This window comes from Ailuropoda melanoleuca, chromosome 14 (assembly GCF_002007445.2).
Source record: "Ailuropoda melanoleuca isolate Jingjing chromosome 14, ASM200744v2, whole genome shotgun sequence".
NCBI classification, from domain to species: Eukaryota; Metazoa; Chordata; class Mammalia; order Carnivora; family Ursidae; genus Ailuropoda; species Ailuropoda melanoleuca.
Window position 1 is genome coordinate 28,071,622 of NC_048231.1, and position 16,493 is coordinate 28,088,114.

General features: G+C 47.4%; 1 protein-coding gene across 1 annotated transcript in view; it reads right to left on the bottom strand.

Moving 5' to 3' along the window:
* Positions 1–16,493, bottom strand: part of FOXN3 (forkhead box N3) — a 225,763-nt gene that overhangs the window by 167,903 nt on the left and 41,367 nt on the right. The window contains 2 exon segments of the mRNA XM_019800403.2: positions 5,015–5,067; positions 5,069–5,152. Coding sequence (XP_019655962.1) covers positions 5,015–5,067; positions 5,069–5,152 — 137 coding nt within the window.

The window sequence follows — 16,493 nt, forward strand, 5'->3', positions numbered from 1 at the left end:
GCAAACAGTTTATTTAACCATCAGACATGGAGAACAGTAGAAAATGAGAATTTCCTAAAAAGTTGGTGGGAGTATAGATTGGAATAGAGTATAAAATTGGAAGGCAATCTGGCAATATCTATATCAAAAGCATTAAAATATGCATATCCTTTAACGAGAAATTCCATGTGTAGGAAGGAGGGGCACAGGCAAGATAACTATTAAAATAGACAACAGGTCTTTTCTGCAAGACTGCGGGCAAGAAACCCAAATATACCACCCCTCCCTCCTGTTCCCAGGCCTAGAGTCTGAAGGCCACCCTGGCTATGGTTGAGAGTCCTAAAGGAAGCCGACTGAGCTGGAGTTCCCTGAGCTGGGCTTTGGGGACCTTACAAAGCAAAGCTGGGTGCCATTTCACAAAAACAAAGTTCCAAGAACCGCAATATCCAAATAACAGGCATGTCCCCTCATGTGGCTCCGCAGATCCTACAGAGAATGAGGTAAAAGCAAGAGCTCCCAATAGTCAGCCCTTCAGACGGAGCGTAATGATGACAGAGACCGAAAGCAGGTTAGGCAAGTGCGCAGTGCTGCAGTGATCTGACTTCTCATTAGACCAAAAATGACTTGGATATATAAAACTGATCAACTAGTCTGTGTGTTGGGCACTGTTTTTCTTCCACGGCAAAGTTACAAAGACAACACAGAGTTCCCTGATACTCTTCACTCCGTTTCCCCAATGTTAAGAGCTTACACGATTAGGGTACATTCGTCACAACTAAGGAACCAACACGGGTACATGACCATCAACCAAACGGCACGGCTAATTCACATCCCACTAGTTTTTCCCTCATGTTGTTTGGGTTCCAGAAACTCGTCCAGGATATTGCATTACCCATTCCGTCCCTGGTGTCTCCCTAGTCTGCTCCAGTCTTTAACAGTTTTCCAGACTTTCTTTGCCCCTAATGACCTTGACAGCTTTGAAGAGAGCTATTCAGGGATTTGGTAGAATGCTTACCCCACTCCCATCTTGGGGACAAAACTACTGTCTGACATTTTTCCTGTGATTCGGCAGGGGTTATGGATTTGGGGGGGGTGAGGGGGAGTCGGGGGGAGACCCCAGAGGTGAACTGTCAGGTCCATGACATCCTATCAAAGGTGCTTGCTGGCAACCTCTCATCATGGAAGTTAGCTCTGATCACCTGGCCAAGGTGGTGGGAGCCAGGTTCTCCCACCATACACTTCCTCTTCTGCTCCCTTCCATACTCACTCAGTGGCAGTCAGTCACCGAGAGCAGCCACTAGGGATGGGGAGTCAAGCTCTGACTCCTGGAGGGGAGGAGTGTCCACCTAAATCGTTTGGGAATTCTTTTGTATGGGAGATTTGTCTCTATGCCCATTTACTTACTCCATCATTTAATTTACATCAGTGTGGGCTCACAAATATTTACTTTACGTTTTGGGTTATAACCCATTCTGTTACTTATTTTGCTCCTCAAATTGTCCCAGTTTTGGCCACTGGGAACAATTTCAGGTAGGCTCCTGCCTCTCTCTGTCATACCCCATTGTTTTGTTTTTTGAATACCTCCTTACTTCCTGTTTCTCTGTATTTTTACCACCCAAATGCCTCACTAAGAAAAGGGCTATTATGGGTGAAACTGCGTGTGTCCCCTCCACCAAAATTCCTGTGAGAGTCCTGGCCACCAGCACCTCGGAATGTGAGGTCACTGGGGGTCTAATTCCTTAGAAAGAGCTCATACTGGAGGAGGGGGCCCCTCCGCCACTGTGACTAGCATCCTTACAGAAGGAGCAATCTGGATACAGACAGCACATCGGAAGAGCACCACGTGAAGACGAAAGCAGAGATCGAGGTGAGGCTTCTACAACCCAAGGAACGCCAGCAACCGCCAGATGCCAGGACTGGAGCAGATGCCCCCTCAGCCTCAGAAGGAATCAACCCTGCCGACGCCTTGATCTCTGACTTCCGGCCTCCAGAACTGTGAGAAAATAAACTTCTGTGAAGCCACTCAGTTCTGGGGCCCCCGGGTGGCTCAGTTGGTTGAGCGTCTGCCTTCGGCTCGGGTCACGATCCCAGGGTCCTGGGGTCGAGCCCTGCGTCGGGCTCCCTACTTAGCGGGGAGCCTGCTTCTCCCTCTGCTTCTCCCCCTGCTCATGCTCTCTAATAAATAAAAATCTTTAAAAACAATTTTTTAAACTATAAAGAAGTCACTCAGTGCTTACTCTGTTACAGCTAATGCACTGAGCTCTGCATTTCAATCAAAACAATTCACAGCTGGGGCGTAAGAAGCGGGTGCAGAGGTGCGGCCTAACAAGCATCTGAAAGGGTACAGTGGGACGCAGAGGCCCGAGTCCACGAGCTACAACATTTAGCATTGTATCTGGCCACGAGCAACGTCTGGGACAGTGTTCGCAGAGGCCTCGTTTGCCTGCAGTTCTCAGCCACCTGCAGCTCGGGGCAGAGCGCTGCTGGCCAGGCACCCCTGCAAGCACTAGCAATAACCACCCATCTCGTCTAATCACCACCGTCAGCTTGCTAAGTACCCGCCCCGCCGATGCCAGGCACCTCCCAGGTGCCCCGCACGGCAATGCTGCGAGGGGCTGACAAGTGATTCCCTGCCTCACGGCAGACCTGCCAGATACCGTCAAGTCAGCATTTTTGGTCCTTGTTTAATGACTTGCTTTGTCCCACGTCCATCTTCCCTAAGTCCCGTCAACAAGCGGCCCGGCGGCTTCGACTTGAACTGGATACCACTTCCCGGGGCAAGCTGTCCAAATAGTGTACAGTCATCCAGCATCGAGGATCTTTAGTACAAACGCACACACCAGAGGATCCTGGAGCAAAATCTAAGCTCTGAGATGAAGGGACAGTGGTCCCTGAGGCAGAGAAAGTGACCTGTCCTCAGACTGAAGACATGGAAGGGGCAGGCTAGCTAGAATCTGATACGCCGTCTCACTCCACATCCAGTAACCTTTACGGAGGTGAAATCTGAGCGCCGGCATGGGTAGGTATAGAAACTTTTTTTCCTTCAGTCACCTGGGAGAAGAGAACTGGAGGGGACAGAGAAGATCTGAAGTAGTCGATCGGAAATTATTTTCATCACAAAAGCTCTGGTTTGTCTGCATTTTTATGCCTATATTAAAAAATCAAATGAAGTCATTAAGCTTAGGCCAGCTCAGAAAGCTTCTGAGTATGCAACCCCCGGAGCTCTGCCATAATCCTTCAAATTATTAAATAATTACTGCGCTTCCCTTGGGATCGCATTTGGCAACAAAACACTATCTAAATGAACCAATGATGTGACCCAGTGAATAACACTTACGTTCTTAACTTCCTAGGAACAAAAGGCTATGAAATACTTCCAAGATACAAACTGGGGGGAAGAGTAAGGGTTTTCTTCGGGGTCTGGTGGGGGGAGATGGAAAATGACAAAGGAACCAGAGAATCTGGGGAAAATTGCAACGAGTGTCATCGCCTCCCCCACCAACCTCAGAGATCAGCAACTTTCCCACCCCAGTTCCCTTCCACCGCGGGAGCAGCTACTACAGCCACAAGGAGAAAACCAAGCATATGGCTCTGTCCTTCTGGACATTTCTACAATGTTGGCTGGGCTGCTTTGGAAAATCCCATTTTATCTCCTACAGCTATATGACCTCAAGTTGTCATTTCCAATAAAGCATGCTTGCGCTGATTTTTATGAACACAGACAAAAGCTGCTACAACCTTTTTTTTCCTCCCCCAAATCTTTCAAACCAACTGTAGTTGCTATGTAGGGTTATTTGTTTCTAAGGCAACAGCGTATATCTAAGTACTAATGGCCTGTCCTTTTGCCAGGCAACAAACAGCCTTATGATGCAACTGCACCTGTCTCGGCTACGTGTTGCTATGGAGATGCTCCAGTTGCTATGGCTACCATCACGCTAATCGCCTAGCAAAGGCAGACATACAGCAGTCTTCTCGGAGAGCCCAGCTGTTCCTCCGCGTCTCTTGTTGAAGACTGATTGTCTAGGGCCTGTGATGGAATGCTTCTCAACTAAGATGCACAAAAACGTCATTAATGCGGTTTCAGAGGATCACTTTGTGCCCCCCTCTGCAGAGCAAACACCAGACAAGGGAAAGAATCTGCAAAGAAGTGGACTATAAAACTACTGACATCTACAAATCCATGCCATCCCTCACTGACATAAACTTGTAGCCCAAGGATAAGGTCTCTCAGCTGGGTGGTTACAACAGAAACACTTCTTTACATTAAAAAAAAAATTTTGTTTTCCAGGAGTGCGGAATGTATTTCCAACCCTCACGCTATGCGAGATAAAATCAATTTTAAAATTGGTATCTGTGTTATGTGGCTATTTTTTTGGAATCTAACATTAACACTTTTTTTTTTTTTTTAAGGGACAGGTGTCCTACTCTCCCCTCCAATTACATCTTCATAAAAATGGCACCCGTGACCTCACTGTCTCAACACAAATGGGCATGTGAGGGGGAATGAAAGTCTCCATTGTTCTCTGCTGTTCTCCTTGAAGAGGCAAACACCAAGTAACCACAACAAAATGATCACTCTGGAGCACCGTCTACATGGAGACCAGGAATGACAACAATCAAGTCAGTCCTTCGGCGCACACCTGCAGCCGCTCTCAGTCAGAGGCTGGGAAGACGGAAGCGCATACCTGACTCATTCCTGTACTTCTATCCCAACAAACCGTGACGCATGGAGATGTTAAAGCTGTCAACTTTTCTTGGTAAATGTTTCTACCCAAGAAGACAGTATTTCGCCCACTGTGAAGCCTTCTGAGCACGTTCCTCCGAAGCATCAAGAAGTGGTAAGGTTTGCAGGAAATACAAGTGGGTATGCCTCCAATAATACTTCACCGCTTTCTCATTTACCCACAGTTATTTTTCATATCATACAGCCTATTAAATTAGTTTCAGTGCCTGTCTCTGCCAAAATAATGCAATTTCGGTAGACCAAAAAAAAAAAAAAAAAAAAAAAAAAACGGCNGACGGCTGAATTGCTTACCTTTGATATGCCTGAGGAGAGGCGGGGGGTGTATTGAACACGGGAGAGTATGGGGTGGTAAGGTGTCTTTTTCAAAGCCTGAATTAGATTTTGTCTATACTCTGGGTCTATGCACCACAATGACCCTTTCCCAATGCTCTGCAGAGAAAACGAAAACATAAAAATGGTTAATAAAGAAACATTCAGCATTCTGCAGTAAGTAGATGAATAGCAATTACCACAGTTACTTATTTTTAAAAGCCTCTTACTTATTTGTCACTGTTCACCAGCCAGAAATATGTAATAGGGGACACTGACCGGACGGCACCATAAAACACACTTCAGTCTTACCTGGCTCAAGTGTGGCACTTAATGCGTGTGCTATTTCCCGGTGATGCTGGTACAATATTGTAATTTTCATATCCCGACGGCCCCCAAACTCAGACTGCTCTATTATTTTTCAGTGTCAACTCTGAAGGACATATGTATCCCCCCTTCTAAAAAAATGTGTTTTAAATTTGTCAGATTTCAAATGTGGAAAGGAAAAAGGGGGGGGTACCCCAGAACTCCCATCGCCGCTGTAAAAAATTCAAGAGTTGTGTTTTGAAAACCATCTTATTTCGGTACCACTTCGCAAAAAACGGAAAAGTAATCTGGTTGTTTTTTCCTACTTACTCACAAAAGAACGACATTTAAGCTTCAAATGGAATTCTGTAATTACCTTCCCCAAGAAACAAAAGAACTTGGGCAAGGGGGGGGGCGCTAACCCAGAAGCCAGTATTTATTTTCTGTATGCAGAAGTTCACAGTATTCTGCCCCAGGCCTAAAGGACTTGGATCTTTAGAAGACAAACTTAAAAATGCAAATTTTCTAAAACTGGTTCCATGGAAAGACTTGCTTCTGAGGCTCACTTTTGGTCTGTGGACCGCATTTTTATTCAAAAAAAAAAAAAAATCAGTCCTTCCTGTGAGGCCCACTGAACTGGCAGCAGGCCGATGGGCAGTCGCTAGTCTGACCGCACGCTTTCAAGTGACCGAATGTACCCAAGCTGTTTGATAAGGTCGTTTGTAAATATTTACTGATTTGGAGAGAAAAGAAGTCAAATTACATAAACCCGCACCCACCCCATGCTTGCAGCCAAGGGACTGATTCTTTTCTTTTCAGAACTATTGACAGGAACATTGAGAAAGCAAACAATAAAGCTGTTTAACTCTTACAGGGGGAAAAAAACTCCAATCCCTTAGAAGGAAAACAAAAAAAAAAAGTTATTCCTAAAATCTTTAAAGAGGCTTTTAAAAATTTGTATTTCAGTCATGAGTTCACCCAGTAATTTACTTACAAACTGATTCACAGAACCCATTAAAATTCTTTACTATCACAACATCAGTGAGCGGAGGAACTGGAATTAACTCTTTCTGGTGCACTGAGAAATTGCTCAAAAAGCCAAGATCAGTGGCTGGGGCCTCTGAGGGGACCCCAGCCTCTATCCCAGCCTCTGCCCCCAGGGCGCACAAACCTGAACCCAAACACAGTCCCTGTCAGGCCGACCCGCCTAAGCGGAACCCCGACGTTCCAGCTGAACCGTCTGGATGTGCAAAGACATGAAAAATGTCAACTTTGAAAAATTCAACGTCCTTATGTGGCCTTCCCTTTCATGCATACATTTTCCAGCCCAGCATAGTTGAGGGGCACTGATGAGACTGACTCAGTAAAGCAGGCAGGCCACTGAATGAGCTGCTGGGACCCACCTGTTCTTTCCTTTGGGAAGATGCAAAGTGCACTTTCTAGAAGAGGTTTGGGGGAGGAGGGGACAGACCAGCAAGGACCAAACACGGATCATGTGAAACAAACCACAGAAACTGGCCTGACTCCACCAGAGGCTCCCCATGGAGCCTTGAACACAAGGCCCCTAACCAGCTACCTGGAGGGCCAGGGCCTACAAGCAACCCAAACATTTCAGCAAGGAGATTATCTCAGTTCTGGGAACCTAAGGGCTTTGTTTTCCAGGTGGCTTTCAGGGTGGGGCTGTTTAATCTTACAGGGAATAAAAATATGACAAAGACATGAAGGACAATCGACCCTCTTAGGCAAATAACAGTAGGCCAAGAATGTGGTTTCTCCTAATCCTGGCCTAAATATCTTTTTGATTACACTACATTACTATTTACCAACTAAGTGGAAAAACCCACAGTTGGGGGGGAAGGGTTGCAAGGTAACTGATGCAGGTGCAAAAGGCCGGTGGGGGGGGGGGTGTGTTCCAGTAAGAACCAGGAATTCTGGAGCCACAGAGACGTTTCCTGTGTGCTCCTAGGGAAATCATGGTCCCCAGAAAAGTCTTGGCTTCCTCGCTGGCAAAATAAAGACCCACTTAGGGATGGGTGTGGGGCCCAGCAGTGGCATGATGTTACACACTTGTCACAGGCGCAGTGCCTATAGGCACTCAAGCAATGGTGGATGAGGTCATGAACATCTCTTTTCTGACAGAAGAAAGGAAGCAAAGCTGGCTATCCAATGCCTTTCACTAAATCAAATCTGATTTTCCCAAAGCCGTCCATCACAAAAGCAGCACCAAGTTCCGAGAGTGGCAGTGGGAGAAGCATCTAGCAAACTCACAGGTACTGGTGGTCCTGGCTTAGCAAATCCACTGTGGACTTTTCTACTCTATGGCGACACCCACTTTATTTCCATGAGTGCCCCCACTGGCCTCTGTGCACGGCTCCCTCTATGTGCCCGCTACCGTAACTTCCCCGGGCTCAGAAAGCCACTTCTGACTTGCAGCAGCCTCGCCGCTCGCCGCTCTCAGTTTCCTTTCGGTCAGGTCTTCACACGGTGACCATCAAGCCGAGGTTTAATTTCAAACTGGTCAGCACATATTTACAACAGCCATTCACTGCGGACATTTGTCCAGGGTCATAATGATTCCTACCTTGATCAGTTCTGCATTTCACCGGGAGAGAGATCTGGAACTGCTGATAGGTTTTTGCAGACCAGACACAAATTTCAAAATCTCACAGTTAGGGGCGGCTGGGTGGCTCAGTCAGTTAAGCATCTGCCTATGGCTCAGGTCATGACCCCAGGGTCCTGGGATTGAGCCCCGCATCAGGCTCCCTGCTCAGTGGGAGTCTGCTTCTCCCTCTACCCCTCACCCCACCTGTGCTCTCTCTCTCTCTTGTGCTCTCTAATAAATCTCATACTTAGAATTTCCAAAGAGAGAAAAATAAACACAAAAAGCATCTTCAGGACACACCCACGGGGACACTGTCACCTGCCTACCCCGTCCAATAACCATACAGAGCCCGAAAGGAAAAGAGAGGCCCTGGTACTGCATCTCACCTGCAAGTGTCCTCCATGGTCTCATGGAACAGCTCACAAGAGTAAAAAGGTTGACTTGAAAAAAATTTTAATGGAAATATGCACAGAGAGAATACTCAAGTTTCTCAGGACAGGAAAAACTACATTTAATGCCCCTGACCGGGGAAAGGCAGCTGTAATTTGATTATAGTTGTGTAATAAGTTTAAAGTCAGGGCTTTTATAGAAATTTCTGCATCTTATCTGAAGAACAGGGATTTTTTTTTCTTTTTCTTTCTTTCATTTTTTTTACTGTGACGAACCATGGGGGCCACGCATCATTAAATGTTAAGGAATTCAAAATAATAAGGAAAGAAAGACATTCAGAGACAGGTTTTTGTGTCTAGATATTAAGATGACATTTATACATATACATGTATGTGAAGACGAAACTGTGGCTCTGAGTGAAGATCTTTCACACACACACATAGCTTGGAAAACACCACTGTGAAAAGGAGAGGGGAAAAATAGAGTAAGAAGAATGGATGAGGCCAACTTTTCTGCTTTAATTAAAAAGCCCCTGGGGAATAATAGACAGCTCCTTGTTAGCAATAAAAAAACATCAGTACACAAGAGGAAGCCTATATTGTAGAAAGAACTGATTAGTTAGAAAGGTTTAAAAAAGAAAACAGAGATAAAACAACACCTAAATTAAGTCTTAAATCTAACTCGTAACGGTAACATTTTGTCCTGAGCCCATTCTAGCGGCTCGTGACTCTCTCCCACCCCCGGACGCAGCACCCCTGTCAGCCTGCCGTACGCAGGGGTCTTCCACTGGGGGGCTCTGCGTTAGGCTGTGAATTCCCGAGGATGAGTACCAAACTTTAAAGATGATTTGCAAACTGTGGGCTACCACGTGAATGGGGCACAAAATCAATGTCCTGGGTCACAACCAGCTCGGTTTTGGGGAACAGAACGGAACCAAGCCGTAGCGGAGAGGCATTCTGGGAAATGTGCGTGTGTGCACACGTGTACGCAGGTGCACACCGGATCCCCAGGAAACGCACACCCTGTACGTGGATTCTGGCTCAAAGACCTATGGTACGTGCTGGTCTAGCACAATGGTTTCTGTTTTCTTCTCCCCTTCTCATCACGTCTGAGGGACAAAGCCCACTTCCAGCAGTAACCGAAGACTCAGCATGACCCCCCACGCAGGGGCGGAGCTGCGCTGGGGGAAGGGGGTGAGGAGGCGGGACCCAGGTCAAAACGGAGTGGGGAGCTGGATGTGTGTTCTTGGTGCATCATCTGAAATGATTCTTCTTGATGTTTCTGATCTGCCATTTCTGAGGGTGCTTCCAACACCACCTACCCTTGCTCATTCCCTCCTCCATATGGTCCCCGCGACATGCCAGGCACCATGGGGGCGACGCTAGTGAATATAAAACAATAAAAAAGGCACTGCTCTCTTGAAGCTCGGATTCTAGAGGGGGAAGAAGACAGCAAGTACGAAAGCAAAGAAATAAATAAGCATGATCATACAGACTGGAATGCCTGCCGGGAAGGGAACGATGAGTAATGAGTTAGAAGGCAGGGGCTTGCCGCCGTAGGACTAAATGGGTTGGAAGCGGCAAGAGGACCGGCAGAGGTCCGTCTGCACGAGCTGATGCCACAGTCCAAGCTTTAGATAACCAGGTGGCAGCAGGAAGGACGAGGAGGAAGGGCGGCTTCAGGAGGTATTCTGAACCAACTGGACGCTGCAATGGATTGGAAGTGACAGGTAAAGAAGAAAGATGAAAGGTTTGGTTTGAACAACTAACTGGGTCAAAGATTGGGGGGGGAGGGGTTCCAGTGCTCATCTGAACATATAACCTTCGCGATGTCTATGAATTGAGAACTGCTGATCAAGGTACCTGAACGACCTTGCTGGACATACACCACCTCTTCCCTCCGCTGTGGGCTCGCTGACTCCAACCTTTACAGCAGAAGCTCAGGAATGCAGAAAGGTGGATCTGAGGCGGGCTGCCTAGAGGGTTAACATCAACTGATTCTTCTACAGGCAGGGTTGGTAAACCTCTTCTTAAAGGGTCAGAGTAAGTATTTTAGTCGTTGGAGGCCATCCGGTCTCTGCAGCCACAGAGGCATGAAGGACAGATACGCTGTGCTTCCAGAACACTTGATTTACAAAAACACAGCCCATCATTCACTGCCCCCTGCCCCACAGCCCTATACTTCAACCCAGGGTTCGGACTCAAACTCCTGTAGTTCTGGGAGCCTAAAAACAGGTACGGGGGCTTCAGGGGCTAAGAGAGTTGGGCTGGTCTTGTGGGACTGGGGAGGGGGTGCAGATGGGGTAAGTAAGCCCATCAGTATTAAGAATACGTACTCTTTGAGCTAAACCTCACTAGGTAGGTCTCTGGGTCTCAATTTTCTCCTCTATAAATTAGGTGGTCAGACTAAATCATTCCATAGACTAAATCAAAGCATATGTTTTGAGAATGTGCTGCTATAGATTCGTTAGTGTATGTGGGCCTTCATTTCTCCATCTCCTTCCTAGTGTCCCAGCATCAAAAGGCACCTGTAGCTTTTATAGAAGCCCCCCCCCCCCCCCCNCGCCCAGAGTTGCCATTCTAACCAACATACAGAGAGTTTTCCCAGGATCTGTAGCTCCAGCTACAGCCTCCCACCGGCTGGTCCCACCGCTGGTCCCACCAGTGCAAGAATGCTTCCCACCCCCAACCCGGGCCTGCTCAGGCTCCCCAGGGCCAAGCTGCCCTAAAGGAAGAAAAGAGGGAGGGCAGCAGGGAGGGCTAGGGTTGGGGGAGGGGCCAGCAGGTGCCAGTACTCCCACGTGGCAGGTTCCCTCCTTCCCCAGAAAACCCATCCTCGGCCCCTAGACCAGGCTGAATGGAGACTTCCACAGGTCACAAGCCCATTCCAACTTCCCCGGGTCTAACAAGAGAATGCCCCCTTGGGTCTCGTTCTGAAGCAAGTCATTTAACACTTGTTGCCATGACACACCATGACACAGAGACAGGGGTCCACATTTTCAGGCACAGGACCTCCAGAGGAAGACAAACAATAAACAACTCTGATAGACTGTGTGAGCTGACCAAAGGGCTGTGGGACAACAGAGGAGGGCAGAGATGAGCCATGCAGGGGAGGAAGGTGTCAACACCGTATGTATACACACACACACACACACACACACACACACACACACACACACGGCCCTCAGCCAGCCCACACGGCCTGTGCAGGGCAGCCCCCGGGGCTGGAACATGCAGCCTCTTGTGGACAGTTCTCACCACCCCCCTCTCCTTCCCACCAAGCCCCTTCCACAGTCTCGCTCCCTTGCGCTCGCACTTCCCAGGCCTGTCAAGAGGGTGAAAAGCAAATACAACCATGTGCCCATGAGAGGGGCCAAAAGCAAGGCCAGGGCTTTCCTGGGGAATGTTCCAGAATGCATCCCACACACGGCTCCTAAGCAACAAATGGATCAACCTACATGGGTCTGGTTTACACCGCTACCCTGCTGTGTTACTGGAAATGAACCACTTCTCCCAGACGGGAGCTGCTTCACCCCTGTATTAGATGTAATACTATCTTTTCTGAGTCGTGTCGGGCTTAAATGTGGTCACGCACAGAATGCACCTAACACCGTACCCAGCGCGCAAAAGGCGGTTAATCAACTCAATTCTCCTCCCTAAGGGAGCTAGGTGACACTAGAAAGAAAAAAAAGAGAGAGAGAAGGAACAGAGAAAAGTTATGCGAACAAATGACCATGACCTCAGACCCCACCAAAACGCTTGGCAAGTGAGTGATTCCTAAAGGCCCTTTTTGTTCTAAAATTCTGTCATTTATAATCTAAAGACATCAAGGGGGATTTTTGAATTTTAAATATTCAGAAAATGATCTGAGGAACGAGCCAAGTACATGAAAGAGAGAGAAGGAGAAAGAACAAAACTGATCACAAATAATTTTTATCTAGATAGATCATTGTTCATTTCCCACAACAAAACAGACAATTACTCCAGAAGAAAGATTTAAAAAAAAACCTCAGACGCTTGGATTTCCCTAATAACTTTGCGGTCCTGTTTTAAATGCTCCCACTGTGTTCTCCCCCCTCCTCTCTCTCTTTTTTCCCCCCAAAAGGAAGAGGGATGAAAAAAGAGAAATTACACCCCTGGTCCAGACAGAAGTTTCGCTCAAGACCCCAACCCGTGTGCCTCAGTCTCTCTCCATCCTGGGGAGGGGCCCCTGGAGGCGGGGAGGACCACGCCAGCTCGCTAGCATTTACGAGCTGGAAACAGAGCCCCCGTTAATCACAGCCACTGAACAAGGTGTCCTCTGAACATCAGATACAGAAATCACCCCCAATTCTGCAACGTCTTGCTCTTATTTTATAGACATGTTCCCAAAAGATGGAAATCATGATTAAGACAATCACTTGCACAATATTCAGAGACGTGAGCTATGTGGTGGTTCTAGCACCCCACAGCTCTGTCAGGAGCACACCTTGGCTATCTCGTGACCCCCGCTTCCTTCATGAGCATGCATGGATGGTGGGAGGGGAGGGAACACAGCAGAGACAGGTGGGCAAGGACAGGTTGCAGGCATAGGGTGAATGCTCCATCCACAATGGAGACACTGGGCAGGCTCTCTATGTCCTGCAGGAAGATCAATCCTGTCTTTGCATTCACATCGGAATAAAACCAAAATCAACCCAAGACAGGCCTTCAAACCAAATTAATCTCTAGGAAAAACCAGGTGTGGTGAAGGTGGTGGACACTGCGAAAGGAAACCTGTTCATCAGAGTTTCCCAGGGCTCCGCTTTGCAGGAATCTGTCCTCAGTTCACTGGCAGCTTGGGCATTTGCTATTTGATGCAGTCAGTTTGCTCTCCTGCCCTCCACCACCCATCAGTACGGTTTCCCTGGGGCGGGGCTGGGGGCAAACCTGAAGCGTGTCCACCCACGAAGGCTGGCAGAGCTAGCAAGTGTCTGGGTTGAAATGAGTTATTTCTCATACTCTCCAGACTGCCGTTTCCCAACTGCCAAAGGCAGGCAGAGAGCCTGCGTACTAACATCAATCAATAATAAAATGATTACCAAACATCTGAAATATATTTATGGATAAATACTGTCAAACCCTACACTGGTGATTTCTAATAAAGAAAAGGGAACACGCACACCCACACAGACGCACACACACAACATACCCCTCGTGCTCTAAATCAGAAGGCCAAACCATTGGCATCTGCAAAATCACCGCTTTTATCCAACCAAATCTTGGGATTCTTCCAAATTCGTTTCACTCATCTGTCCTTTGGGGACCATTAGCAAATAAGGGTTAACTATTCTCCCTGATCTGAAAGCTCACAGTGTTACCTGGGCGGGCAGAGGAGGAGTATGGGCACAGAGAGGCTTAAAAAACTTCCAAGTACTTGCGAAACACACAGGAAGTGTAAGAAGTAGGTTGTCTGATACGCTTTAACGACAGCCAGGTGACAGCACTTCAAAGAGGTGAATTCAAATGAATTCTAGATATTGTGTGCCCCCCACTACACAATATATGGATAGATAAGTAAATTCTTCGTGACCGGTTAACTGCTAACAACTTTATTATAGAACCAAAGATATGCAAATGTAGGTTTTGTCATCTGATATGAAACAAGAACGTACAGTGATGTGATCAAGTTGTCCAAGATGTGGATATATTCCTTTCTATAATTTTTAATAACAGCTGTTTGTATCATACCCGCAATCTTAAAATAAAAATCGCATAAGCAAATTACAAAAAGGACACATGGTAGAATAAAAGACATATGCTAGATTGCCTTTTCATGCTTTTTTTTTTTCTTTAAAGGCAAACTCACTTAAAGCTAATAGATACAAAGGGAGGTAAATTTACCATTCATTGCATTGACAGAAACAGAAACTCAGTTATTTTAAAAGTTCAAGACCCAGGGGCACCTGGGTGGCTTGTCAGTCGAGCATCTGTCCAACTCTTGATTTCGGCTCAGGTCATGATCTCAAGGCTGTGGGCTGGAGCCCTGCATAGGGCTCCGAGCTCTGCGCTCAGAGCAGAGTCTGCCTGTCCCTCTCCCTTTGCTCCCCCCTTCCCAGCTCATGTGCTCTCTCTCTCTCTAAAATAAATAAATAAAATCTTTAAAAAAAAAAAAAAGGTCCAAGACACAGTAAAGGACTTTTATAAGCAGACAGCATGAAGTGGGGAGGGGAAAAGACGACAGCCAGCTCTAGTTCTGAGACTGCACTCTTTCCAGGACCTCTACTTTCTTTAAAGTGATTCAGATGCTGCAAATGATAATTAACACAATAATGTTTTATGGAGGGTAATAAAGGCACATGTGGGTCTGACAAACAGAGACACCCTCGGCTGGATTACATCTGGCCCACCTAGTGCCACTTTATCTGCTCGTTGTCAGTAGTTACTCATCTATTTTTAAATGTTCCGATATGATCTTATCTAATTGGCACATATAATTTGATCACCTTATTTCCATAACTAGAAGTTGTTGAATATACCTGGCCAGGTAAAAGTTACAGTTATGGGGTGTGTGTGTACTGGGTTGGAACTTGACAGTTAGAGCTTTTTTTTTTTTTTTTTTTTATTCTAAAACCCCTCCCTCAGAACAGGCACACTGGGTTACTGGTTTGTTTGTATGTTTGCTTTGTAAGAGGTGGTCGTTGGCCACAAGCCCAACCCATCACCAGTCTCCCTCATGGTCCACACAAACGGCCTTTGCTGGGGTTCCAAGGCTGGGAATCCAGCTTTTGGCCTCAGCATCTTGATATAACCAATCCGGTCCACTTGGAGGAAGAAACTGCCTTTCCAGCACCTAAAAATTCCAGCACAAGAAACCAGCAAAGGCGATCCTTTCAACCAACGGTGTGTGAGCACAGGGTGATGCTGTAACATCTCCTACGAAGGCAGCCCCGACACCAGCCCCGACCCAGGTGCGAGCAGTGACAAGGAGCACATGACACTGTAAGTGTAATGGATTCCTTTTCAGATCTTGTGGGTGCTAGTGAAGATATGGGCTCTGTCCGTGGGAGTAGAGGGCAAGGCCAAATTTGTTGGGGGTGGGGAAGGAGTGTTAGGAAACGCACTACTAAGAAGAGGTAAATCCAGAATTCCAAAAGAACTGAGGCCTCCCAGGCACCCTAGGCAAAGGGAAGGGAGATGCTGGGGAGGTAGAGAGGATGGAATGGGACAATGGACTAGTCCTGGGATTAGTACTAAGGGAAACATTTAAGGGAACAGAATCTACCCAAAAAGACTAGCTGACCTGGACCTTAGAACCACATGAAACCACACGAAAACCGTGGCCAAGGCTGAGCAACCTGACCGGGCAGCTGCCCAGAGCCAGAGCACAAGGGTACCGAACCCTCCCTCCGCTGGCCTCACACAGAGTGTCCTCGAGGCCAGTTTGAGTCCTGCTGAGGCAAATCGCATTGGTCATCCACCTCATCTCGTATCTTCCTGACACACACTGTGCTCCTGGGACGTTGTGGAGAAGGTGGGAGTTGCCAACCTCCGTATCTGCATAGCTGTGCAGATTGCTGAGTTTCGGTGATACTATGATGTGTGTCACCTGGAAGGGCCAGCGTGCAAACTGAGCACTGCTCACTCTGGGGACTCACCTGGGCAACCAGCACAGTGACCCCCAAGATTGGTACAGGGCCTAAGGGCACCTGTGTCTGCACACTCCTCAGCTCGCCTGAGAACTCACTACAACCTGAGGCACTGGCCACAAAAAACAGCCCTCCAGAGATCGAACCAGAAGCTCATCAGGTTAATAACTGACAATGGCACAAGGCGACATGATAGCAAACGAGAGACGAAGTCGGCCAAAGGTTAGGAGTTACCTGATTACGATGCATAAGGGGAAAATCTCTGGTTTGAGGAACACTTTGCACAGCACGTTTCATCAAAGTGTGGAAGTACTCACTGATGGCCATTTCGTGAGTCCTGAAAGGGACCTCAGTAAGGGCACCTGCAGCCAGTACTCTGGACCTCCCCACAGTGACGGGGGGGGGGGACCCAAAAGCTAGGTGCCTTGACACCAGTCTCAGACCATGCCACAACGATCCGTTAAGGTTCCCCAAAACAGCCAGCCCTTGATTATCCACGGAAATTTTACACACAAAAAATTTTAATTCACTCAGTATATTGCTGAGTCACTTGGCCT